Source organism: Phoca vitulina, unplaced genomic scaffold (assembly GCF_004348235.1).
Source record: "Phoca vitulina isolate PV1807 unplaced genomic scaffold, GSC_HSeal_1.0 scaffold16, whole genome shotgun sequence".
NCBI classification, from domain to species: domain Eukaryota; kingdom Metazoa; phylum Chordata; class Mammalia; order Carnivora; family Phocidae; genus Phoca; species Phoca vitulina.
This window is the reverse complement of record NW_022589719.1, coordinates 31,801,581-31,825,603: the sequence shown is the minus strand read 5'-3', so window position 1 is coordinate 31,825,603 and position 24,023 is coordinate 31,801,581. Positions and strand designations below refer to the sequence as shown.

The 24,023-nt window shown below is 48.1% G+C and overlaps 2 protein-coding genes across 8 annotated transcripts; one reads left to right on the top strand and one right to left on the bottom strand.

Annotated features, from left to right (window-relative positions):
* Nucleotides 1-9,671: 9,671 nt before the first annotated feature.
* On the top strand, nt 9,672-15,960 carry RNASEH2C (ribonuclease H2 subunit C). 4 transcript variants are annotated; one of them, XM_032414416.1, is made up of 7 exons: nt 9,672-10,002; nt 10,191-10,384; nt 10,463-10,582; nt 10,885-11,028; nt 12,326-12,641; nt 14,680-14,854; nt 15,178-15,960. In XM_032414416.1, the coding sequence occupies exons 1-4, from the start codon at nt 9,831-9,833 to the stop codon at nt 10,909-10,911; spliced, it is 513 nt and encodes a 170-aa protein (XP_032270307.1). In that variant the 5' UTR covers nt 9,672-9,830; the 3' UTR covers nt 10,912-11,028; nt 12,326-12,641; nt 14,680-14,854; nt 15,178-15,960. The 4 variants fall into 4 exon arrangements, with proteins under 4 accessions (XP_032270307.1, XP_032270306.1, XP_032270308.1 ...); XM_032414415.1 differs by having other exon boundaries at nt 14,680-15,960; XM_032414417.1 differs by lacking the exons at nt 14,680-14,854; nt 15,178-15,960 and having other exon boundaries at nt 12,432-14,047.
* KAT5 (lysine acetyltransferase 5) lies at nt 11,054-18,904 on the bottom strand. 4 transcript variants are annotated; one of them, XM_032414410.1, is made up of 14 exons: nt 18,651-18,903; nt 18,485-18,551; nt 18,091-18,159; nt 17,863-17,999; nt 17,423-17,578; nt 17,259-17,333; nt 17,079-17,153; nt 16,135-16,383; nt 15,967-16,056; nt 14,232-14,372; nt 14,060-14,153; nt 11,956-12,115; nt 11,751-11,832; nt 11,054-11,657 (listed from the first exon to the last, which is right to left on the bottom strand). In XM_032414410.1, the coding sequence occupies exons 1-14, from the start codon at nt 18,660-18,662 to the stop codon at nt 11,523-11,525; spliced, it is 1,542 nt and encodes a 513-aa protein (XP_032270301.1). In that variant the 5' UTR covers nt 18,663-18,903; the 3' UTR covers nt 11,054-11,522. The 4 variants fall into 4 exon arrangements, with proteins under 4 accessions (XP_032270301.1, XP_032270300.1, XP_032270302.1 ...); XM_032414409.1 differs by having other exon boundaries at nt 18,485-18,904; XM_032414412.1 differs by lacking the exon at nt 17,423-17,578 and having other exon boundaries at nt 11,056-11,657; nt 18,651-18,900.
* Between the last annotated feature and the right edge of the window lie 5,119 nt (nt 18,905-24,023).

Genomic DNA, 24,023 nt, shown 5'->3' with positions numbered 1-24,023 from the left:
TAATGATAATAATGGATTAAAACCTATAGAATGAGTAAATATGCATGAGCCCATGTTGCTATAAGTAAGTAATTGAATGAATAAATGAGGGAAAAGGGAAAGCTCTAGAATTCCAATTAATCAGGGGTGCCTGGGTGGCTCAGATGGTTAAGCGTCTGCCTTCGGCTCAGGTCATGATCCCAGGGTCGTAGAATTGAGTCCCGCATCGGGCTCCCTACTCGGTGGAGAGCCTGCTTCACCCTCTCCCTCTGCTGCTCTCCCTGCTTGTGCTCTCTCTCTGTCAAATAAATAAATAAAATATTTAGAATTCTAATTAATCAATGTCAAAGGAATGTCAGAAATAGAATCACCACTAGGCAAACATCATAGTAGTAATAGCTTCAGGCAATCATCAGTGAATTCTTAAATAGTGGGAAAAGTGTGATAAGGGACAGATTATTTGCAGAGTCTCAAAATATCTCCCTATAAGATACTTATGAATTATAAAATAAAATATAGTAACTCTGGAGGGGAGAACTCTGACAAACACCACCTTCACCAAGTGATTAGAGTTAACAGATTAGATTAGAGTTAACCAGTAATATGTGATGGGGCATCTGGCTGGCTCAGTCCGAGGAGCGTGCGACTCTTGATCTTGGGGTTGTGTGTTCGAGTCCCATGCTGGGTATAGAGATTACTTCAAAATAAAATCTTTTTAAAAAAAAATGCAGTGATATGCTAATGGAGAAAGGCACAATAGCGCTTCTGTGGTATTCTTGCCAAAAATAAATATCTTCAATGCAATTGGGAGAAAACATCAGGCAAATCCAAACTGAGAGAGATTCTCCAAAATAAATGGCCAGTGCTCTTCATAAGTGTCATGGTCATAAAAGAAAAAAAAAAAACAAAAACTAAGGAACTGTCACATATGGGAGAAGACTAGAAAGCATGATAATTAGATGTAATGTGGGATCTTCGGTCAGATCCTGGACCAGAAAATGGGCATTGATGGGAAATCTGGCAAAATTTGAATATTGTCTGCAAATTCGTTCATAGTATTGTTATCAGTGCTACTTTCCTTCTTTTGATCATTGCACTCTGGATCTATAAAATGTCAACATTAGGAGAAGCCAAGTGAAGGGTATTTGGGAACTCTTTCAGGTTCTCTGTAAGTCTAAAACTAGTTCAAATAAAAGTTGAAAAAAAATGTGAGATCATCATTTTATATAAAAGAAGCCACTCCTACTTTATCCCTTGGTTCCCAGACCCTTATATTCTGATCAAAAGTGAAAAAACACAACATATAAGTCCTTGATTCAGAGGATTATTCTGTGTTTTCTTAGATTCCGTGTCTATTTGGCATCTGTTAGTTACAGCACCAAACTAACAGCCAAAGTTGTTTACATCTCCCCTGCGATCCAGAGCCCAAACCCTGAACCACCTCCTCTACTTACTTCTCAAATACCAAGTCAATATTCCCCTGCCCTAAATCAGCCCTGGTACCAGACACCTAGGGACAGTCCCTATGTCCCAAAGTCCACCAGAATTATTCAAACTAGCCAATCCTAAGCTGTTTACCCTGCCCTGCCTTGACTTTCCCACAGAAGCTCCCCAAAAGGCAGGGGCCTATGCCTTCCCTTCACTCCTCTCTGACTCCTGGTCAACTCTGGTGCTACCCATGTGGCCCTGTGTGGCGTGCTGTGCCCCTTGTTTCCAGGGGAACTGTAAGTAACATTGAACTTTTCTCTCAAAGACATTGACCTCTCCATGTCATCACTCAGTCACCACTATTGATGAAAATCTATAGGTACCATTAGGATAAGGACATACCATATCCTATAGAAGAGCTGCCTGAAGCTAGCAAGATATTGTCCCCCAGTAGGCAGAGTAACTGTTTTGAGTAAGCACCCCACTGTTCTATAAAGCCTGCTGTTCCAAGATGGCTCGAGGTAAGACCTGTGATGCCCATGGTCCTGGGCCCAAATGCCTCATTACTTTTGCAGTCAAGAGAGGTTCCAGGCTTGGAAGCAGTGCTGTGGGGTTTACGGCCAATGAGAATCCTGGCCGAGTGAGGCACTGTGGTCAGGGACAGCAAAGCCATCTCCAGAATAAGCAAACTCTGGAGAGGAATTTCTGCCACCTCCATCCCAGAGGCAATCCAATGTCATCAAACTTAAACTGAGTGTCTGGCTGATCTCTTGGAATAGATTCTGCTATATCAGGAGTTCAGCACAGGACTCTCCTTTTGGACCGTGAGGCATTTGTCTGTGGCAGTGGTCAGATCAGCTTCGCTGGAGAGAAATTCACATTGTTGAGCTCACCATGCAGTCTCCATCCCTGGCCCAGAACGACTTTTTTCATGAACCTATCAGGCAAGAATAGGTATGACTGGGAAATTAACGTGTCACCTTCTACACCCTTATCCAGGAGATATAACATTACACTCTGAACCCATTCCAAGAAGTCTACCCACATACCTCTTTATTAGACCTCTTTGCCACTACGTTTCTTTTTTTCTTTTTTTTAAGATTTATTTATTTCAGTGAGAGAGAGTGCAGACAGCAGTAGGGAGGGGCAGAGGATGAGGGAGAGAGAAACCCAAGCAGACTGCCCTGAGTGTGGAGCCAGACCCAGGGCTTGATCTCAAGACCCCGAGATCAGACCGGAGCCGACACCAAGATTCGGACGCTGGACCAACTGCGCCACCCAGGTGTCCCACTAAGTTTCTTTTTTTTTAAATTTATTGAGACAGGGGCGCCTGGGTAGCTCAATTGTTAAGCGTCTGCCTTTGGCTCAGGTCCTGGGATCGAACCCTACATCAGGCGCCCTGCTCCGCGGGAAGCCTGCTTCTGCCTCTCCCACTCCCCCTGCTTGTGTTCCCTCTCTTGCTGTGTCTCTCCCTGTCAAATAAATAAATAAAATCTTTAAAAAAATAAAATAAAATTTATTGAGGCATTACTGACATACACTATTATATTAGTTTCAGGTATACAAACAACATAGTGATCTGAGCTACCAATTTTTTAATTACGTTCTTTCCATGTCCCAGAACATCTGCCTAACCTTTAGCTTCCACCATGAATCACTATAGAACAGTGGTTCTCAACTGGGAGGGGGGGTGTCTCATTTTCTAAGAGATATCTAGCAATAGATGGAGACATTCTTGGTTGTCACAAATGTAGGGGACTTGGGGGGCACTGCTATGGCATTGAGTGTATAGAGGCCAGGGATGCTGCTAAAATTCCTACAAAGCATAGGACAGGCCCCACAACAAGAATTATCCAGCCCCAAATGTCAGGAGTGTCAAGGTGGAGAAATCTTGATATACAGCCACACTGCTGGTCATCCTCTTTCTAGGCAAGTGGATAACCAGCTGTCCACTTCTCCGTCTGGACCCCTACCAATGGGCTATAATGATACAGCATTCTATGTCCAGTTGGTACCAGCTTATGATCCACACCATCTGTAAGCCCGGCTTAAACTTTTTATTCTTCAGCTAGTTGGTCCTAGAGAACTACCCATGAGGTCAAATACATAGTAAGCTGGAGACTTGACTGCAAAGCAGAAGTGGGACCCTGCCAGGCAGGAACAGTTAACTTCAAGAAATTATAGGGACATGTGGAATGAATGGCAGCAATGTAACAAGGGAATGTTACAAGCAGAAACTGGGAATACTTTGTTTACAAAGTATCTATAGTCTCATTTGAAAGCGGCTTAGATGAATTATAAACATATATTGCAAACTCTAGGGCAGCAAATAAAAAAAATTATTTTTTTAGGGCGCCTGGGTGGCTCAGTCGTTAAGCGTCTGCCTTCGGCTCACATCATGATCCCAGGGTCCTGGGATCGAGCCCCGCGGGAGGCCTTCTTCTCCCTCTCCCACTCCCCCTGCTTGTGTTCCCTCTCTGTGTCTCTCTCTGTCAAATAAATAAAATCTTAAAAAAAAAAAATTCTCTCTCGCCCTCTCCCTCTGCCCCTCCCCACTCCCGCTCTTAAAAAAAAAAAAAATGAGGCAAAAACTTGGTAGAACTGAAAGGAGAAATAGACAAATGCACTGCTTGTGGGAGACTTCAACACCTTTTTATCAGTAACTGCCAGATCAAGCAGGCGGAAAATCAGTATTGATGTAGTTGAACAAAACAGTACCATTAATCAACTGGATTTAATTACAGAATACTTCTATAGATTATAGAATATTACACCCAAGAGCAGCAGAATACATGTTCTTCTCAAGTGCAGTGGAACATTCACCAAGAAAGACCACATTTGGGGCCATAAAACACACCTTAACAATTTTAAAAGAATAGAAATCTGTTCTTCAACCACAGTGGAATTAAACTAGAAATCAATGACAGAAAGATTGCTGGAAAATTCTCAAATATTTGGAGATTAACTAACACCCTTTAAATAACACATGGATCAAAGAAGTTTCAAGAGAAAATTTAAAGTATCTTGAATTAAATGAAAATAAAATATAACTTGTCAAAATCTGTGGGATTCAATGAAAGTTCTAGAGTGAGGTTTATGGTATTGAAGGCATATTTTAGAAAAGAAGATAGCTCTAAAACCAATAATCTAAGCTCCTGCTTTACGAAACTAGAGAAGGAAGGGGAATATAAGCCTAACGCAAGCAAAGGGGAAAAGATAACAAAAATTAGAGTAGAAATCAATGAAATTGAAAGCAGGAAATCAACAGAGAACATCAATGAAACCAAAAGCTGATTTTATGAAAATATCAGTAAAAATTGATAAGCCTCTAGCCAGACTAAGAAAAAAAGAGAGAAGACACAAATTACTAATACCAGAAATAAAAGAGGGGTCATCACTACTGATCCCATGGTCATTAAAGGGATAATAAAGAAATATTACAAACAACTCTATGTCCACAATCTGGTAACTTAAATGAAATGGACCAATTCCTTGAATGATATAAAGTAAGAAAACTTACACACAAAAAAATAGATTATCTGAATAGACCTCTATCTATTAAAGAATTTGAATCAATAATAAGTATATAAAATATAATAGTTACCATTATATATTTTTAATATATAACATAATTATAACAATAAACATGTGAGGTGATAGATGTGTTAATTAACTGGATGGGAAGAACCCGATGTATCAAATCATCATGATGTACAATTTAGCAATAATACCGTGATAAATCTGAAAGAGATAAAAATCTATTTAAAAATGAACAACAATAAAAAATAATTAATAACCCTCCAAAAAGGAAAACATTGGGCCAGTTGGTTCCCCTGGTGAATTCTAGTGGTGAAAACCCATTTAAGAAAGAACAATAAAAATTCTCTATAATCTCTTCCAGAAAATAGAAGCAGAGGTAATACTTTCAAACTCGTTCTATGAGGTCAGCATCACCCTAGAGCCAAAACCAGATAAAGACATTAGAAGAAAAGAAAGCTACAGATCAATACTGCTCATGAACACAGGTGTAAAAATCCTCAACAAAATATCAGGAAATTGAATTCAATGTACATCAATTTAGGCTACTGATTTAAAAGAATAAACAATGTTACCAATGTTTCAGTGACTTTTAAAAACAGTAAGTGAATTATATATATCTGTAGTGGAATATATCTTAAGGAAAAAGGAAACTATAAAAATAAATGCTTAAACTGTGTTTGTTCATTATTGTTAGTTGTGGTGTTGTTATTTTTCTTCCGAGACTGTTGTGTATATAGTAGGGAACCAAGTGGATGAGAACTGGCATTTTTCAGTGCAAGAGAAAAAAAGGATACAAATGTACAAACAATGAGGCTAGTAAAGCCCTGTCCTCCTAGAAGTAACAGTAGGATCTCATGATGTATTTTCCCTTTAAAAGAGAAATCTACATATTTCCTAGCTTTGTCCACTGAAAACATCTAGAAACTGAGAACATCCACTAAAAACATCTAGTGGCAATGAGCACATCTAGTTTCACATTGGTTTAGTAAATACAATTTCCTAGTAAGAAAACCAGGGATCCTTGGAGAAATGGATGATACAAGTCTGGGGCAGAAAAAAAAAGATAAAAATGTAAAAGCAATGAGGTACTAGATGAGCCAGGAACGTCTTGTGATTCTGGAAAACAAACAAAAAAACTATAAAAGACTAAAAAAAAAGGTAACATAAAAAGACTCATGAGCTAACTTGAAGAGGCTTTCATTGGCAGGATGGGACAATGTGGGGATTGATAATAATAACCACAGGGCGCCTGGGCAGCTCAGTCGGTTAAGTGCCCGACTCTTGGTTTTGGCTCAGGTCCTGATCTCAGGGTTGTGAGATCCAGCCCTGCATCTGGCTCCGTGCTCAGAGTAGTCTGCTTAAGACTCTCTCCCTCGGGGCGCCTGGGTGGCTCAGTCGGTTGAGCATCTGCCTTCGGCTCTGGTCATGATCCCAGGGTTCTGGGATCAAGTCCCACACTGGGCTCTCTGCCCAGTGGGAAGTCAGCTTCTCCCCTGCCTGCTGCTCCCCCTGCTTGTGTTTGCTCCCTCCCTCCTTCTTCTTCTCTCTCTCTCTGTGTCAAATAAACAAATAAAATCTTTAAAAAAAAAAAAGACCCTCTGCCTCTCCCCTTCTTTCTAGAATAAATAATCTTTTTTAAAAAGAATAATAACCACAATTAGCTAAATTATATCAAAATGTTAAAAATCTACCATTTAATAATATTTTTTTAAAAGGGTCATAGTTGGAGCATGCCAAGGAAACAACTTATTATTTTAAAAACGGAAATAAAAGGAAAGCATCAAGCAATTATTTTGCTTTTCTTAAACTCACTGTACCAAGGGGCAACCACATAGTTGATGAGGGGGAGTTGTCTTTATAGAAGTATTATAGAGAGTGAAAGAAGAATGGTGGACTTAGGGGGGCCTGGGTGGCTCAGATGGTTACCTGTCTGCCTTTGGCTCAGGTCCTGATCTCCAGGTCCTGGGATCGAGTCCCACGTCGGGCTCTCAGCTCAGTGGGGAGTCTGCTTCTCCCTCTCCCTCTGTCTCTCCCCCTGCTTGTTCTCTCTCTCTCTCTCAAATGAATAAATAAAAAATCTTAAAAAAAAAAAAAAGAAGAATGGTGGACTTAGAATATCAGCTTTTTGTAACCCCTAATGAATGAAAGGATCTAGGTAGTGATCATCTATGACAGCTAACCTCACAAAAAAGAGACATGAGGTATCCCCTGACAGAAAAAGATGCCACCCCCTTGAAATAATCTTGCCTCCTCCCCCCAGAGAATCTGATGACACTTCTAGATCTTACTACTAATTTGCAGGAAATATAGGACAGATGACCATGACCCTAGGAACACAATCAGTAGAATCCAGACTGTGGGAAAGTTGCAAAACCAAAAATATAAAAATAAAATCTAACATCTACTCCTGAGTTTAAAAACAGTTAGTAGGGGCGCCTGGGTGGCTCAGTCGTTAAGCATCTGCCTTCGGCTCAGGTCATGGTCCCAGGGTCCTGGGATCGAGCCCCGCATCAGGCTCCGCAGGAAGCCTGCTTCTCCCTCTCCCACTCCCCCTGCTTGTGTTCCCTCTCTCACTGTCTCTCTCTCTGTCAAATAAATAAATAAAATCTAAAAAAAAACAACAACAACCAGTTAGTAGTATAGCTTTAACCAGACATGTGTAACAAATCGAAAGGCAGCTTCATGATTATTGGTGAAATAGCAAAGCATTCCCATGAAAATTTCAGGAAAAAGAAAATGATGTCCACTGATATTAGTAACATGTGAGATTGTTCTGAAAGTGCTAGAAAATGCTACAAATTACACAGTGCAATGAAGAAGCAAAGTTATCATTGTTTGGAAGTGGAAGGACTTAATTCTGGAAGACCCAAGAAAATAAACTGAAAACTCTTAGAAATAATAGAAGAATTCAGTATCTATCTGGTTTAAGAACTAATGTGTGAGAATCAACAGCTTCCCTGAAAACTGTGTCTGCAGACCAAATCCAGCTCACTTCTTGTTTTTGCAAATGAAGTTTTTCTGGAAGACAGCCATGCTTATTTATTTGCATATTGTTTATAGCTGTTTTTATGCTACAATGACAAAGCTGAGTAACTGTGACAGAGATCATATGTGAGATTTGCCAACCTCTGCTTTAGATAAAAAACAGTTAAAAATAAAATGGAAAATGGGGCACCTGGGTGGCCCTGTTGATTAAGCCACTGACTCTTGATGTTGGCTCAGGTCATGATCTAAGGGTTATGAGATCAAGCCAGGCATCAGTTTCTGTGCTCAGCTCGGGGTCTGCTTGTCCCTCTCCCACTGCTCCTCCTGTTGCTCTCTCTCTTTCATAAATAAATAAAATCTTTTTTAAAAAAGTCTCTTTCTCCCTCTCCCTCTGCCCCTCCCCACTCCTTCGTCTCTAAAAAAAAAAAAATAATAAAATGGAAAAAATCTAATTTATAACAGAAACAAATAAAAGCTATCTAGGAATAAACTTAAAATATGTAATAACTATTATATACAAAGAAAACTTCACAATTGCACAGACATAAAAGAAGATGTGAATAAATGGTATTATGTATCTTTTTCTTGATAGAAACTAAATAAAGCAAGACTCTTTGATCTGTTAATACCCTCCAGCCAAAGACTACCAGGAATACATCTATAGTTGGACAAATGGGTTTATTATTACTCTTACACTGTTGGGCATCTCAGTAAGAGGGTGTTTAGGAAGGGTTTATAGGATTTGGGCTTGTGCTAGGTGATTTGGGGGAGGGTTTAAGAAAGCCATAGTTCTGGGGCGCCTGGGTGGCTCAGTCGTTAAGCGTCTGCCTTCAGCTCAGGTCATGATCCCAGTCCTGGGATAGAGTCCTGCATTGGGCTCCTGCTTGGTGGGAAGCCTCCTTCTCCCTCTCCTATTCCCCCTGCTTTTGTTCCCTCTCTCACTGTCTCTCTCTGCCAAATAAATAAATAAAAAGAAAAAGAAAAGAAAGGAAAAGAAAAAAAGAAAAGAAAGCCATAGTTTTTCTCTGGATTGGATACTGTCAGGAAGTGAGAGTATTTCTAGGATGGGATATGTTAACAAATTTTACCTAGACAAAAGCTAAAGCTGTAATTGGTAAAGGTCACTTATATTACCCAAGAAGGAGGGATGTTTCATCATTTTTGTGGTTTGGACAATGTTCCTGTCTTTGTTGGTGTTCACATGATTATAGAGTGATCTTGTTTTTGTCTTGATCCTGCACGTCACAGAGTGACTTCGTCTGATGTTGATGTTCTGTGAAATTGTTCATGTTTAACAGAACACCACGCACGGCATCTGGATGTCTGGAGGTGTGTTTCACTTTCTCAAATCTATAAATTAAATGCAATTGTAATCTTAATTGTCAGTTTTGTATGTGTTTGTTTTATGAAAGAACTTGAGAAAACATACCTAACTTGGGTATCTGAACAAATAAACATTAGAGAGGACTTAAGAAACCAAAAAAGAAAACGTACTGAGAAAACAAAAAAGACATAAGAAGAAAAGATTGATAAATCTACTACAAAGAAATAAAAGTCACGGTTTGGAAAACAAGACACAAACTCAGATAAAATACCAACTCATTTGAGGAAGGGTTGATGACCCCGTAAAACAAACAAGCAACTCTCCCTACGAATAACATAAAAAGAGTACTTTTCGGAATAGTTTTAATTTTTTACAATAACGTACCACCGAAAAACATTTTCAAGAAAAAAAGACTGGGACTTGAACACAGAGAGGCGGGGCTCACAGAGGCTCAGAGGCGCCTCAGGGAAGGACTACGTCTCCCAGGAGCCTCTGCGCTGATCGTCCCCGGCCTCCCGACAGGCTCCGCGCGTTTTCCGCGCCAGCTTTGGCCTTAGCCAGCAAGCGGCGAAGGATGGAAAGCAGCGACGAGGCGGCGGTCGAGAAGTGCCGCATCCACTTGCGCCCCGGCACGCTGCGCGACGCCGCCCACGCCACGCTGCACCTTCTGCCCTGCGAGGTCCTGGTTATCGGACCCGCCCCGGTGGAGCGCTTCTTCACCCCTGCCATCCGCCAGGGTCCAGATGGTGAGTGCTCAGCGCCGGACTACGACTCCCGGCAGTCCCCGCGCCCACGCCGCGCTCTCCTCGCCGAGGAGCGGCGCGAGGGCTCCTGGGGATGGTGGTCCACCGGCGGTGGGGGGAGGGCTCCAAGGGGCTTGCCCAGCAAGGCCGGAATCAGGCCCTCACCGAGACCCTGCGCCCGCCTCCTACAGGACTCGAAGTGTCGTTTCGGGGCCGCAGACTACGGGGCGAGGAGGTGGTGCTGCCGCCCGGCCTCGAGGGATACGTGATGGTGATGGAAGAGAAGGGAGAGGTGTTGCTGGGGAAGGACTTCTCGGAGGGTTCGTCGAAACTGCGAGAGCAGCAGGAGCTGGCGGCACCCCCAGAGGCGCTGGAGCGGGACTTCGTGAGCACAGGGGGTCAGGGCTGGAGGGGGGTGCGGGCGGCCGCGGTGTCCCGATGTTGAGCCGGGCCCCTTCCTCAGGACCAATTTATCAGAGCCACCGCCAGTTTCAGCCGCTTCACGCTGTGGGGCCTGGAGACCATCCCCGGTCCGGATGCCAAAGTGCGCGGGGCCCTCACCTGGCCCAGTCTGGCTGCAGCGGTGAGTAGGTGGATGGGCCTTCACCTTTCCAGGCCCCATCCATTACCCTGTGACTTCACGGTTATTCCCTGGGTTGTCCAGAATCTTGCCCGAGTGGATTTGGGGCTTCGGGGCTGGGGAGTACAATGGGGCAGATGGAGCTTGGGTCTGAATGGAGGATTAGACTGGTCAGGAGCAGTGTGGCTTCCCCACCTCTGACCTGTCTGGAAGGGGCTAACATTCTGAGTAGCTTGGTCCCTCCGAGAGTATGTGGGCCACCGAGTCACTATATGTCAAAAATCCAATAGTGACTCCTGTTGCAGATTCACGCACAGGTGCCTGAGGACTGAGAACTGGAACTTGACATTGAAAGCCACCGCTCCCTCCACCCCAATAAACCAGCTCTTCATTTTGGAACCACTGTCGGATTCCATCACCCCCCAATAAACAAGCTCTTCACAGGACCTGTGAGTTTGTGGACACCTTGGGAGTCCCTAAGTTGGCACTGCCCCTTCTCCCACAAGAAACTTCCATGGCTCTGGCCTATAGAAACAATTTATTGCCAAGGGGCAGTGAGGGCAAGAGAGGCCAGAACTTTGCAGCCAGTACCCACCCCGCCCCCCAACTCCTATTTTACAAAAGAAATTTTTACAGCCACTGGCCCTCTGTCCAGAGTGCACCCCCCCCCCGCCCCCCTCGCACTGTACACAGCTGCCTGGCTCCGTAGAGTCCCTGGTTCATAGCAGGGCCAGACCTGCAGCCAGCTGACCTTGGAGCTGACCTGAGCCCTGAGCTCACCTCGGTGCTAGGCACCAGCCAGGCCCTACCAGACCTGTCCTCTCCTTATAGAGCTGTCCTCAGCCCCACCTCCCTTGGTGTGCCTCTTGGGGGCCCCGGTAGGGCTGGGATGTGCTGTCAGCCCCAGTTCTGCTTTGTTGCCACTGCCATGGACAGTGTCTGGTCACCACTTCCCCCTCTTGCTCCAGTCCTTGGGAGTGAAGTGCAGACACTTGGAGTCGATCCGAAGGAGCCGCTTGAGCATAGCTCTTTCATGTCCATCCACGATGTCCTCCGACAGTGTGAGGATATACTGGCCCTGGATGGGAGATGGGGCCAGGGGGAGTCAGCCCACGCAGGGCCCGCACTCTGCAGCCCTACACACACCTGTCTCCCCTGCCTGCCTCCCTACCTTGTAGTAGTTGATGAGGTTGAGGTACTGTAGAGTGGAAATGACATCCTCCTTCTTGATGCTAGTGATTTCACTGATCTCGCTGTGGGAGGGCAAAGATCAGGTCCTCGGGAAGCCTTCATCTCTGCCCCAAGCCCCCAGGAACCCCAGGAGTGAGGACGGGCCATGCCATGCACCCCAGGATAGGAGGTAGGGCCAGGCTCACTTGATGGTGATCTGTGGCCTCTCCCCGCTCTCTGACTTCAGCCCCATCAGGATCTCCAGGATGGTCTGGGACCAGTAGCTCCGGTAGGATAGGAGGCCAAGGTCTGAGAGGGGCTTCTCAGGGGTCCCCGTTTTCCCTTCCACTTTGGAGAGTTCATAGCCTACAGCAAGGGAGCAGGAAGGGGTGGGTAAGCGATCACACCTTTGTGCAACCAGCGTTTCAGAACATGAGTTAGAGAAGTAAACTGCCTGGTTCTCATCTCGGCCCCGCCATGTGGGAGTCTGTGACCTGGCACATGGGGCTTGTCTGCTGCGTCTGTTTCCCCAAAAAGAACTATGGAGCATTCATTCTTCATCTCTGTGCTGTGGAGGGTTCTGAGGGAGCAGCTATAATCCACCTGGAGGAGTACTCGGGAGCCAGGGGAGTGCAGAGAAGATGACACGAAAGGCAAGTGCCTCTGATTTTCATCCTTCCAGCCTCTGCCTGGGTCTCTGAGAGGGAAGGGAGACCCCCACGTGCGGTCTAGGCCTGAGAATGTTTGGATTTACGGTCACATCAGTCCCCCCAGCTGTGACCTGAGGAGCATCAGCTGCTCCAGGACCAGGCCGCCCCAACTAGGTGTTGACAGGAAGCAAGAGAGAGGCACCAAGGCACTTCCCAGGGCAGAAGGCGGCCATTCCTCACAGGTAACTGACGTCTCCAGAGGTTCTCTCACTCTGCTCTCCTCTACCCTGCTGACTTCTGGCCGCTGGCAGACCGTTCCCAGTGAGCCCTCAGGCCCCGTGAAACCTTACATAGCTTGGTGTCTCTTGGCAGAGTCTTCATTCTCTCCCTCAGGGTCCTGGGGTGTCTCCCATCACCTCTAGAAGCCCTTCTTCACCCTCAGTCATAACTATCTTGGGTCACGGACCTTTCTGCCCGCCCCTCCCCATCTTTACCAGCCAGCCTGGCCCAATCTCCTGCGACTTCCACCAAGCAGCCTGGCTGGGAGCAGGACAGAGAGGCTGCTGCTTTAGAGAAAGGCAGCACGGAAGGGGAAGGGGGCACGGCTGCGTTCTCACTCAGCTTCGCTGGGCCTGCCAGTGCATGTGGAGTCCTGACAGATCAGCTGGAGGCCACACTCGCCTCAGCAGGGAGCTCCCGGCCCCTCCCTGGCGAGGATCTACCTGCCCTCAAGGACTGCCCGCAATGGGCACTTCTTCTGGGGCACCTGTCCACTCCTGCGGGGCAGGACTGAGCACATCACACTGGTGACCTTGCCCACGTCCTGTCTCCACTGAGGTCTGAGCTTCCAGACTTAGATTCATTTTCTTTAAGTATCTGCCCGTTCTACCAAGCTGGGGGCTTCCTAAGGATTCTATTAATAAAGTTCCTCAAATGGACCATGACCTGGATCAAGTCAAGCCTCTATGTCTTCACCCAACAGCTCAGGCTCCCTCCTATCTCTCAGGTCAGAGCTTGATTATCCCAAGGGTTCTGTTAAGTGGTGAGCTGAATGGAGTGGGGTAAGCTGCTGGGAAGCAGAAGGGGGCCTTGCAGTTGGGGGACACAGAAGAGTTCATGTATGCAGGGGCAGAGTCGCTCGTGGGCTTCATGAGATGGACCTGCCCGAATCCAAGGAGCAGAAGCTAAAGTCATATGAGTCAGTGCTTCTTGCTTTTGCTGAGTTAACAGCATTTTGAACATCCACTGTGTGCAAGGCTCAGGCCACAACTAGGGAAACAAAGCACTGGTCCTCACTCAGGAATTTGTATGATGGCCCAGAACCAGACAGATGAGCAACAGGGGCTCACCTGGCTTCTGCCCAGGGCTCTCGGGGGGAGCATAGGAGTCAGATTGGGAAAAGTTGGGTGGTGCTTAGAACTTTAGCCAAGGAAGAGTGAGGGGCTGAAAACCTAGCCCAGACGAGCAGGGCGGTCACCCTGAGCAGGGAGAAAACCTTGGGAGAGTCCCAGCTTTCTTTCTGGCCAGCTCACCTGGTGGCAGGGCTGACAATCACAGCAACCCAGAATGCTATGGGGGAGGCGCGATGGCAGCACGGGCCCCGGGCCTGGGCCAGCAGGTGCCCGGCCCCAGCCCCCAGCCCCAGCGCGCAGATACTCACTGAACTCGATCAGCAGCTTGCCATAGCCCCGGCGCTGGTAGGGAGGCAGCGTCAGGATGCAGGCCACGTTGTAGTCTTCTGTGGATTCCTTTTCCTGCAAAACGGGAGTGGGTGAGTGAGGAGGGGACACGGCTCGGGGCAGGGCTGAGAGAGGGTCCGGGTGAGTGCTCACCTTGGAGAAGTAGCCCACGATGTGGAAGCCCTTGCAGTCATACTCTGTCATGACATAGAAGAGGAAGGGGTCTGTGTCATAGTACAACGTCTTGTGGTCGAGGAAACACTTGGCCAAGAGACACAGGTTCTGGGAATAACTCTGCAAAGGAAAAGGCCTGTCACCACTCTGGGTACCCTGTCTTAAACGTGGCCGTTGTTGTGGTTTCTTTACCCGAGGCTGATACGGGACGAGCCTTCCTCCCTGGGGCCTGCCCCATTCTCTCAGTCAGGCTGTCCCTGCCGCTCAGGCAGCTACTTCTCGGTGTCACGGAGCCCGGGTACCGGCTCCGGGGTAGTGTCTGCCCAGCTGCCCTGCTGGGGAGCCGGGGCAGCTTTACCCCTGTTCCCCGCACCTGCAGCTAACTCCTGCTGGGGGGTGGGGGGGCTTCCACTGCCCTTTGCTGTAGCACCAACCGCCAACACACTGTGGCGTGTCTCCGGGAAGACAGACCCTGCCAAGGCTTAGGAGAGCAGCTCTACCCTGGTGACAGTCTAAGAACCTGCCTGTCAAAAACCACAACGCTCTCCCGCCGACAGTCACACCTACTGGAGACTGATTTCCTGTCCTACAACGGAGATAAGGTATTCTGAAATTGAAAGTAACAGCCTTAGGGGCGCCTGGGTGGCTCAGTTGGTTAAGCATCTGCCTTCGGCTCAGGTCATGATCCTGGGGTCCTGGGATTGGGCCCTGCGTCAGGCTCCTGGCTCAGCAAGGGGCCTGCTTCTCCCTCTCCCTCTGCGTGCTGCTCCCCGTTTGTGCATGCGCGCTGTCAAATAAATAAAATCTTAAAAAAAAAAAAAAAAGAAAGAAGAAAGAAAAAGTAACAGCCACAGGGGTCGCTCCAGCAAATGATTAACCTTGCTGCTCTGCTTTACCTCTATACGGATGTTCTCCTGCACCTCAGACATGGCTTTCTAAGCAGCCTGCGGGGCACTGCATCCGGATGCCTGAGTCCACACTTAATAACAGGACAGCGGTGAAAGCAGCATCTCCCTCGAGCTTCCTCAGCACCCAGCCAGAGCGCTCCCCTCGGTTCAGGATGCCTCCCTCTCCCTCACTGCCCTCCATGCCCCAGGGGCGATCTCACAGTCTTAGCTGAATGCATCCACATTACTTCCTCCTTCCTCCCTGCAGCCACAGACTAAGGCAGGTGTGAAGCCCAAAACCTGCAGTGACCCTTGCTCTTCCCCCAACTGACCTTCTTCTCACCACCTGAGCTCTCGTCTCTTGGAACCGCCTCAGCTCATCCTCTCTGCCTTTAAGCCAGAATGATCTTTACCTTTCACACCATCTGGACATCCATGCCTGCCCTTCAGAACCCCACTGCTTGGGATCCCCTTACCTACCTTATCCTTCGTGTCAAGGATCAAAGATCACCTCCTCTGGGAAGCTTTGTGGGCCATCTCCGGGTCCTCATAACCCACCCTTTGTTTCATGACACTTACCCCTGGGATCTGAGTGGATGCTGGCAAATCTGTTTTTTCTGTGGACTGTGAACTCAGAGATTTTGTCTAATTACTGATCATCTTTATACCTCCCATTACCTGCCTTACAGCAGGAACTCAACAAAAATGGGATGAACTAATCTGCTGGCCAGACTGCTCAGTGTTTTCCTGAACAGGGAAGAGCTGTTCATTTAATTTCCCCCAGACCACCAGTGCCAATGACTCCCCACTGCCCCTCAGCCACAGACCTTGTTCTTACGGCCGTCAATCTCAAAGAAAGAGATGGTGCCCTTGCGGTAAATCTCGTTGCCCGGAGGATGTCGCAGGTCACACTTGGTCTGAGGAAGAGAGGAGGATCAGAGGCAGGGGCAGGGTGGGGGGGTGGTAGGAAAGCAACCCCCCAGGGCCCCTCATACCAAGTGACGCTGCAGACACTTGAGGCTCCGGCCGTATTTGAGGCAGAACTCACAGAGGTAGAGGACGGGCAATGTGGTGAGCTCCTGTGGGTACGGAGAGAAGTACCACGGCTTCAGGCGGTGCCGGCCCAGCTCGATGCACTCAATGTTCTTCATCCGGGTGACAATGTCGTCGTGGCTCCGGTCAGACACCAAACTGCCAGTCATGCGTGGCGCTGACGGTATTCCATCTGAGCTGTCCTGGGAGTCCTGTCCGGGGCCAGTGGAAAACACCAGGTTACAGGAGACAGCTCAAGCAGGACACCTGACAGCTCGCATAACCCTTCCATAGCTTTCCTTGTTCGACCCTAACAACCATCCTATGTTGGGGGTAGGCGGGGGTGGGGGGGGCTGGTACTGTATTATATCCCCTGTTTTACAAATAAAGAAAAGGAAACTAGGAAAGTTCTCAATTACAGTTTGAAAAAGATCACCCAATGACTGACCTGAATCAGCTCTACCTGACTCCTAATCCTTCCAACAACCATCACTGCCTACCACCGATTATTTTTTTTTTAATTTATTTATTAAAGATTTAATTTACTTATTCATCAGAGAGAGAGAGAGCAAAGCAGGGAGAGCTGCAGGCAAAGCAGGCAGAGGGAGAAGCAAGCTCCCTGCTGAGCAAGGAGCCCGACACAAGACTTGATCCCAGGACCCTGGGATCATGCCCTGAGACGAAGGCAGATGCTTAACCGACTGAGCCACCCAGGCTTCCCTAGTTTAATTTTTAATCTCTACACCCAAGGTAGGGCTTGAACTCACAACCCCGAGATCGAGAGTGGCACGCTCTTCCGACTGAGCCAGCCAGGTACCCCTTCTTATTTTTAAACCAATCACTGAACTCTCCATCCTGCCTATGTTCCCTCCCCTTTTCACCCAGCTTCCCTCTTCCCCAGACATACCTCGTCAGTGCCCAAGCAATTTGATTTTCGCTTCCGTCCTGGCTGAGCTGCCACTGCCCTACGGGCTGATCCATTCTGCAAGTAAAGTGGTGAGAACGGAAGGGAGGGTGGTGAGAGGAGCCTGAAAGCGGCTGCCAGAGGGAAAACAAGAGGAAGAAGAAAAGGGTTTGGGGGACTCACCTGGGGAAAAACTGAGGCTGGGGCTGTCTCGCTGGGCACTGGAGTTGCTGGTGAAACCACCTCCACCTTCCGTTTCTGCAGAGAGAAACCAAGAAAGGTGGGTCAGAAGGTAGGGAAGGTGGGACCTCAGAGGAAAGCAAGGTCCCTGGAATTGCTGAGGGTACCGTTGAGCGGTGGTTGGGCTGCAGGCAGGAGCTGGAGGAGAGCGGCTGGTCAGGCTCGCCACCGGGAATGGCCTCCCGCTCCTTGGGCAGGTTGAAGCGGAGTGTGATCTGGACCGGGATTGGCAAGGTCTTCCCGCTGGCCTGGGCGGAGGCCGGCTGTAGAGATAGGTCCAGGGTCTTCCTCTGGGGTGGGGATGGTGGTGGTATGGGAAAGGGGAGTAGGGGCCCCTCAACATGGAGTAATCAAGCCCCACCCTCTGCCCTCTCAAGGACATAGGAATAGCTACTGGATTCTGGAAGCTACAATTTGGCCCCCATCCTTTGCAAGCTGAAGCCAGAGTGGAAGGGTGCAACCTTCTACCCATCCAAAAGCCCCTGAGGCCAAGAGATGAGAAAAGTAGGAGGCAGGAGAGAAAAGGTGAAACAGGGGACCTACTCACCACCTCTCTCTCTGGAGAGCCGGGGCGAGACCCAGGAAGTCCGTTCTTGGTGGGGGTCTTGGCCTCTTTCTTGGGGAACTGAATCTTCTTTAGGTCCAGCCGCTCGTGGGTCACCCATTCATCCAGGCGTTTGTTGACTGCAGCAGTGGGGATGGCTCAGGAAGGAATGCCAGAGGCTGTCTCCCAACCCCACCCTGCAGCCCTGCCTCACCCCAGCCCAGGACTCACAGTCAATGTAATGGACGTAGAAAAGCTTGCGGCCACTGATGTCCTTCACGCTCAGGATCTCGGCCAAGGCTGTGGGAACAACACAGGCAGGAGCTTTAGTCGAGCCAGGCGGTGAGAATCCACCCTCCTGAGACCTGATCTCCACCCCCAGGCCGGATCGCTAAGCCCCAGCACTTGGAAGCTTTCTCCCAAACCCCCTTTAGTCACCAAGTGCCGCCCCCTCTCCAAGCCCCGCCCTGTTCTTCGGTGCGGCAGAAAGCCACGCCCCTCGGGGGGTATCTGCGCCCCGCCCGCCCCAGGATTATAGAGGCCCCACCCCCTCCCGAGGGTTCGGTTGGCTCCCTCCCGCCCCTCGCCCTCAGGTTCCTTAGCCCCGCCCCCCGACGTCACTCACGCCACTCATCTTCGTTGTCCTGGTTCCGCCGAAGCACGGGCAGGCGGCAGCCCTCGATTATCTCCCCCTGGGGAGACAGCGCGGCGCCAGGGTCGGCTACTGGGGGGCCTCGGGTTCTACCCACCTCCCCTGGCTCCCTCCGCCCCGCCCCGGGCACCGGACTCACCACCTCCGCCATCTTCCCTCCCTCCACTGCCACTTCCGGCCCCTCTGGGAGACGTCACTTCCGGGACTGAACGCGCTGTAGGCCCGCGCCTCCTGAAGCCGCTCTAGAAGAAGACTTTTGAGAGACACCGCTGCCCAGCTGGAAGCAGGCAACCGTGCCTTTTGGCTGGCGGGAGAGTGGGGTGTTTTAAGTTTCGGTCCGAGTCCTGGGCGGAATCCCCGAAAGGCGCACAACGATTGGAGGAAAGCGGAGTCCGTCACGTGACGCCCACCGGGTGCGACGCCGGTCACGTGGCTACGGCGCGGGTCACGTGGGACCAGGTTTGTGCTTCGAGGACGGCCGGGGTCGGGCGTCTCCTAGTGGGAGCAGGAGGTGTCGCCAGGAGGAACTGCGCGTGCTTGGCGCCGGGGACGCGGTGGGGGGGTACTGGCGGGGACTGGGAGGCTGGAGAAGTGGGCGGGACTGCGAACCGACGTTGTGCCTGGCGGGTTTGTAGACTTCCTTCCTTGGGGTTGGGGATGCAGATGTTTCGGCTTGTTTTGTATATTAGATTTCTCAAAAAATAATATTCATGCATGCATTCAGCAGACATTTAGTGATCCTCTAGCATGTGCCAGGCATTATTCTAGGAGCCTGTAATACACTAGTGAATATGGTAAAGGAGCCTGACCTCATGGAGCTTACAGCCTTGTGGGTTGGGAGGAAAGAGAGAGGTATAGATAACAAGTGTATTTAAAATTAAATTATTTAGTATATAAAAAAGTGATACGTATTATGAGAACACCCCCCCCCCCCAAAAAAAAAGTGCAAGCCAAAGGAGATGGGTAGGGAGGTTGCAGTTTTAAATAGAGTACTCAGGGCAAGCCTGGCTGTAAGTCTATTACTTGAGCACAGCTTTAGAGGGGTGAAGGAATGAGCCAAGCACATATCTGGGAGGAAACTGTCCCCCCAAAACAGACCACGATAAAGGGGAGAAAAGTATGATCTCAGATCATCAGAAGAAAATGTCTAGAGTGAACATTTTGGTTGATTGTCTTGTAGAACAGGGGTGGGCAAACTGGCCTGTGGGCCAAATCCACCCCTCTGCTCGTTTTCCTACAGCAAATGGGATGGTTTTTATATTTGTTAATGGCTGGAAAAACATCAAAAGAAGAATATTTTGTGATACATGAAAATTATGAGGTTCGACTACTCCTCATTTATGTTTTATCTATGAGGCCTTTACATTAAGACTGAATAATTGTGCTGGGGTATGGTCCACAAAACCTAAAATATTTACTGTCTGGCCCCTTACAGAAAATGTTTGCCGACCTCTGCTTTATAGACTATTGTGTTGTCTGTTCAATTCAAAAGTAGGTTCTTGATTGTGTATATTGTGCTGTTCCCAGTTCATTTTCTTAGCAACATAAATTGAACCCTTGTCGCTGAATACTCTATAGCACTACTTCAATGGCTACATTGTGTTTTGTTGTTTAGATGCATCTTAGCTGCCATAACCAATTGTTGTTGAATATTCCAAGTTATTTCTGATTTTCCCCTATTACAAACAGTGCTACAAGCATTCTTCTTTATATGTACAACTTTCTAGATATTCATCCCAGCATGATTTGCACAGAAGATATAAATGGGGTAATGATTTTATCTGCCTTTTGGAAAGATCACCCTGCTGGCACTGTCCTTGGATTGAAGGAGGTAAAACCAGAACAGGACAAATCGGAAGACTGTCAAAATTGGCCGTTTGCTGATAACAGTCAATAAATCAATAAATGTTTATCCAGGGCCTGCTGTGTATCACAGTTAGCACTAGTTCAGTCCCTGCTGCCTTGTCAGAGTCACAAGCAACCCATGTTAATCCCATGGCTGCTTCTTAATCCTCTTGGCAGTGGCATTTGGCATGGTTGGTCATTGTCTCGTCCTTGAAACACTCTTGTCCTTGTTTCCAGGATACCAGACCCTCCTGGTTCTCATCCAACTTCCGTGGCTGCTCCTTATCTCCTTTGCTGGTTCCTCTTCCTCTCCATGACCGCTAAATGTTCACGGGCCCCAGGTTCAGCCCTGGATTTCATGTCTGTTTCTACACTCTCCCTTCATGATCCCCTGCAGGCTCATGGCTTTAAATACCATTCATGTGCTGAGGTTTCTCAAATTCATATCTTCAGCTTAGATCTCTCCCCGCAACTCAGCCCTCACTGCCCGTTCAGCATCTCTACCTGGTTGTCTAGAGATCATGTCCAAAACCAAACTCCTGGTCTTCCTTCCCAACTGTCTCCTCCCACTATCTTTCTTGTCCCTGTCAGTGATGCTTTATCCATCCAGTTTCTCAGACCAAAAACCTTGAAGTCATCTAATTTTCCTCTCACACTCAGCCAGTCAGCAGACACTCTAGGCTCTATCATTTCTGTCTGCCTTCACCACTACCACTCTGATGCAAGCTACCACCATCTTCTCCCAGAACTATTGCAATAGCCTCATCCACAGGAACAAGAGGGATCATTCCAAAATATTAATTCACACCCAGGTGCCTGGCTGGCTCAGTCAGTTAAGCATCTGACTCAGGTCATGATCTCAGGGTCCTGGGATCTAGCCCCTAGTCAGGGAATCTGCTTTTCCCTCTGCCTCTGCCCCTCTTCCCACTTGTGCACATGCACACATGCTCTCTCTAATAAATAAATAAATTATTTATTTATTTATATAAATAATATATATATATAAATTCACACCATGTCACCTGATGATCAAAATCCACCAGTGGTTTGTCACTCAGAATAAAACTCAAAATCCCTGTATAAATCCAATCCCATTACCACTCTGCTTCTTCTTCTGCTGTCCCCTCACTATGTTCTAGCCACAATGGCCTCCCCATGTTTCCAGGACATAGCAGGAAGTTCCTTTCTCTGGTCCTTTGCTGTTTCCTACCTGCAACATTTTCTCCCCATTTATCCACCTGGCTCAGTCTCTCACCTCATGCAAGCCTTTGCTCAAAGGTCACCTTCTCAGTGAGGCCACCTCTGACCTCCCCAGTTAAGCCTGCCATCCCCTACCCACCTCATCACCCTCCTCCTTTGCTCATTGCCCTACACAGCCTTGATCACCAGCTGTCGAATCGTTTTTCTTACTCACTTGTTAACTATCTTTCCTTCACTAGAATGTAAGATCCATGAACACAGTATTTATATTGTTTTGTCCAGTGCTGTTTTCCCACCTTCTAGAATAGTGCCTGACTCATAGTAGGCATTCAGTTAAAAACTGTCAAATGGATTAAGCACATGGTCTCCCCAGGAGCCAGAGATGTGAACTGATATTTACTGCAGAGAGTGACTAGTCTTGTGAGATGGGAGGAAAGCTAGGGCCCAAAGGAGGCAGATCCACGGAGGGATCCCAGAGCATCTGATATATGGCCTACAGCTTAGAGGATGAGTAAGTGTTGGCCAGAGAAAGGACTTGGGGTTATTCCAGGAAGTGAGGACAGCAGCAACAAAGAGAGTAAAAAAAGGAGAAAAGAAACAGCTCGTGAACAGGGCATGAGGCATTCAAAAACATTAATTGAGCACCAACTGTGTGCCGCGCTGTTCCAGAGCAACTTGAGTGAAAACAGAGGAGATCCCTATTCGAGGGGGATGGATGAGAGCAGTTCACAAAACAAAGCAAAAATAATCCCCGTGGAGATTGGTAAGTGTCGATGATAAAACAGTGTGATCTGGCCAAGAGTGAGGCCCAGTCAGTGTGGGCCTCTCTAAGGGCTTTCAGTTAGGATTTCTACCACCCAGAGTGTCACCGTGCCCTGCTTCCAATTGGTTCAGTGAGGGAATGTCTTGGTCCATGTGGCCCAAAGGCATGCAGGGCTTGAGGATGGCTTCACTGTCAGTGTCCTCAACAACGAAGCTTCTGTCTTTCCACTCCAGCCTCCTCACGGTTACCTTCCTCCAACATTAAGGTGGGCTCCTCTCATGATCGAAGGACAGCTGCCCCAGCTCTAGGGCCTACCTGTGTCCAAGGCCATGTCCAAGGAGAAAAATGTCTTACCCAGCTATGGAAGGAAAGTCCTAGGCTTCCCTTATTGTGAACCATCTTAGGGCATGTGTCTCTGCCTCAGCCAATGCCTCTGGCCAGGGGGATGGAATTCCACTGGTTTAGACAAACCAGGGTCCATCCATCCAAGCAGCACAGCAGCTGCGGCCAGGAGAGGATAGAAGGGCTGTTGAGGCAGCCAGGATGGCCCCTGCAGGAGATGACTTGTGACCTGAGACCTGAATGAGGAGACAGATGAGTGGATAAAGAAGACAGGGTACAAACACACAATGGAATATGACTCAGCCAGAGAAAGAATGAAATCTTGCCATTTGCCACAACGTGGATGGAGCTAGGGAGTATAATGCTAAGCGAAATCAGTCAGAGAAAGACAAATACCATACGATTGCACTCAGATGTGGAATTTAAGAAAGAAAACAAATGAACAAAGAGAAAAGGAGACCGACAAAAACACCGACTCTTAAATACAGAGAATAAACTGGTGGTTACCAGAGGGGAGGGGTGAAATAGGTGGGGGGGGGATGAAGAGCACACTTATCACAATGAACACTGAGTCACGTACAGAGTTGCTGAATCACTATATTGTACACCTGACGCTAATCTCACACTGTAGGTTAACTATACTGGAATTAAAATTGTAAAAACGAGGAAGGACAGCCGTAGAAGATCCGGAGGAGGCTTGTTTCAAGCAGCAGGAATGGCGAGTAAGGAGGTCAAGTTCAGTGTTCTCCAGGAAAGAGAAGCCCGCGTGAATAGGGGGGATGGTGATCTAGGAGTCAGAGAGCTGGCGGGGCCCAGTCACGGAGCCTTTTATGGTACATGTGTGAGGAAATCAGGTTTGGCTTTAAGTGCCATGGGAAGCCATTGAAGAATTTGAAACAAGAAAAATAAGGTATCTGATTGAAGTTTTAAAAGATGACTAAGGGGGCGCCTGGGTGGCTCAGTTGGTTGGGCGACTGCTTTTGGCTCAGGTCATGAGCCTGGAGTCCTGGGGTCGAGTCCCGCATCGGGCTCCCTGCCAAGCAGAGAGTCTACTTCTCCCTCTGACCTTCCCCCATCTTGTGCTCTCTCTCACTCTCTCTCTCTTTCAAATAAATAAAATATTAAAAAAATATATTTAAGGGGTGCCTGGGTGGCTCAGTCGTTAAGCGTCTGCCTTCGGCTCAGGTCATGATCCCAGGGTCCTGGGATCGAGCCCCGCATCAGGCTCACTACTCAGCGGGAAGCCTGCTTCTCCCTCTCCCACTCCCCCTGCTTGTGTTCCTGCTCTCGCTGTGTCTCTCTTTGTCAAATAAATAAATAAAATCTTTAAAAAAAAAAAAAGACAAATATAATATGATCTCA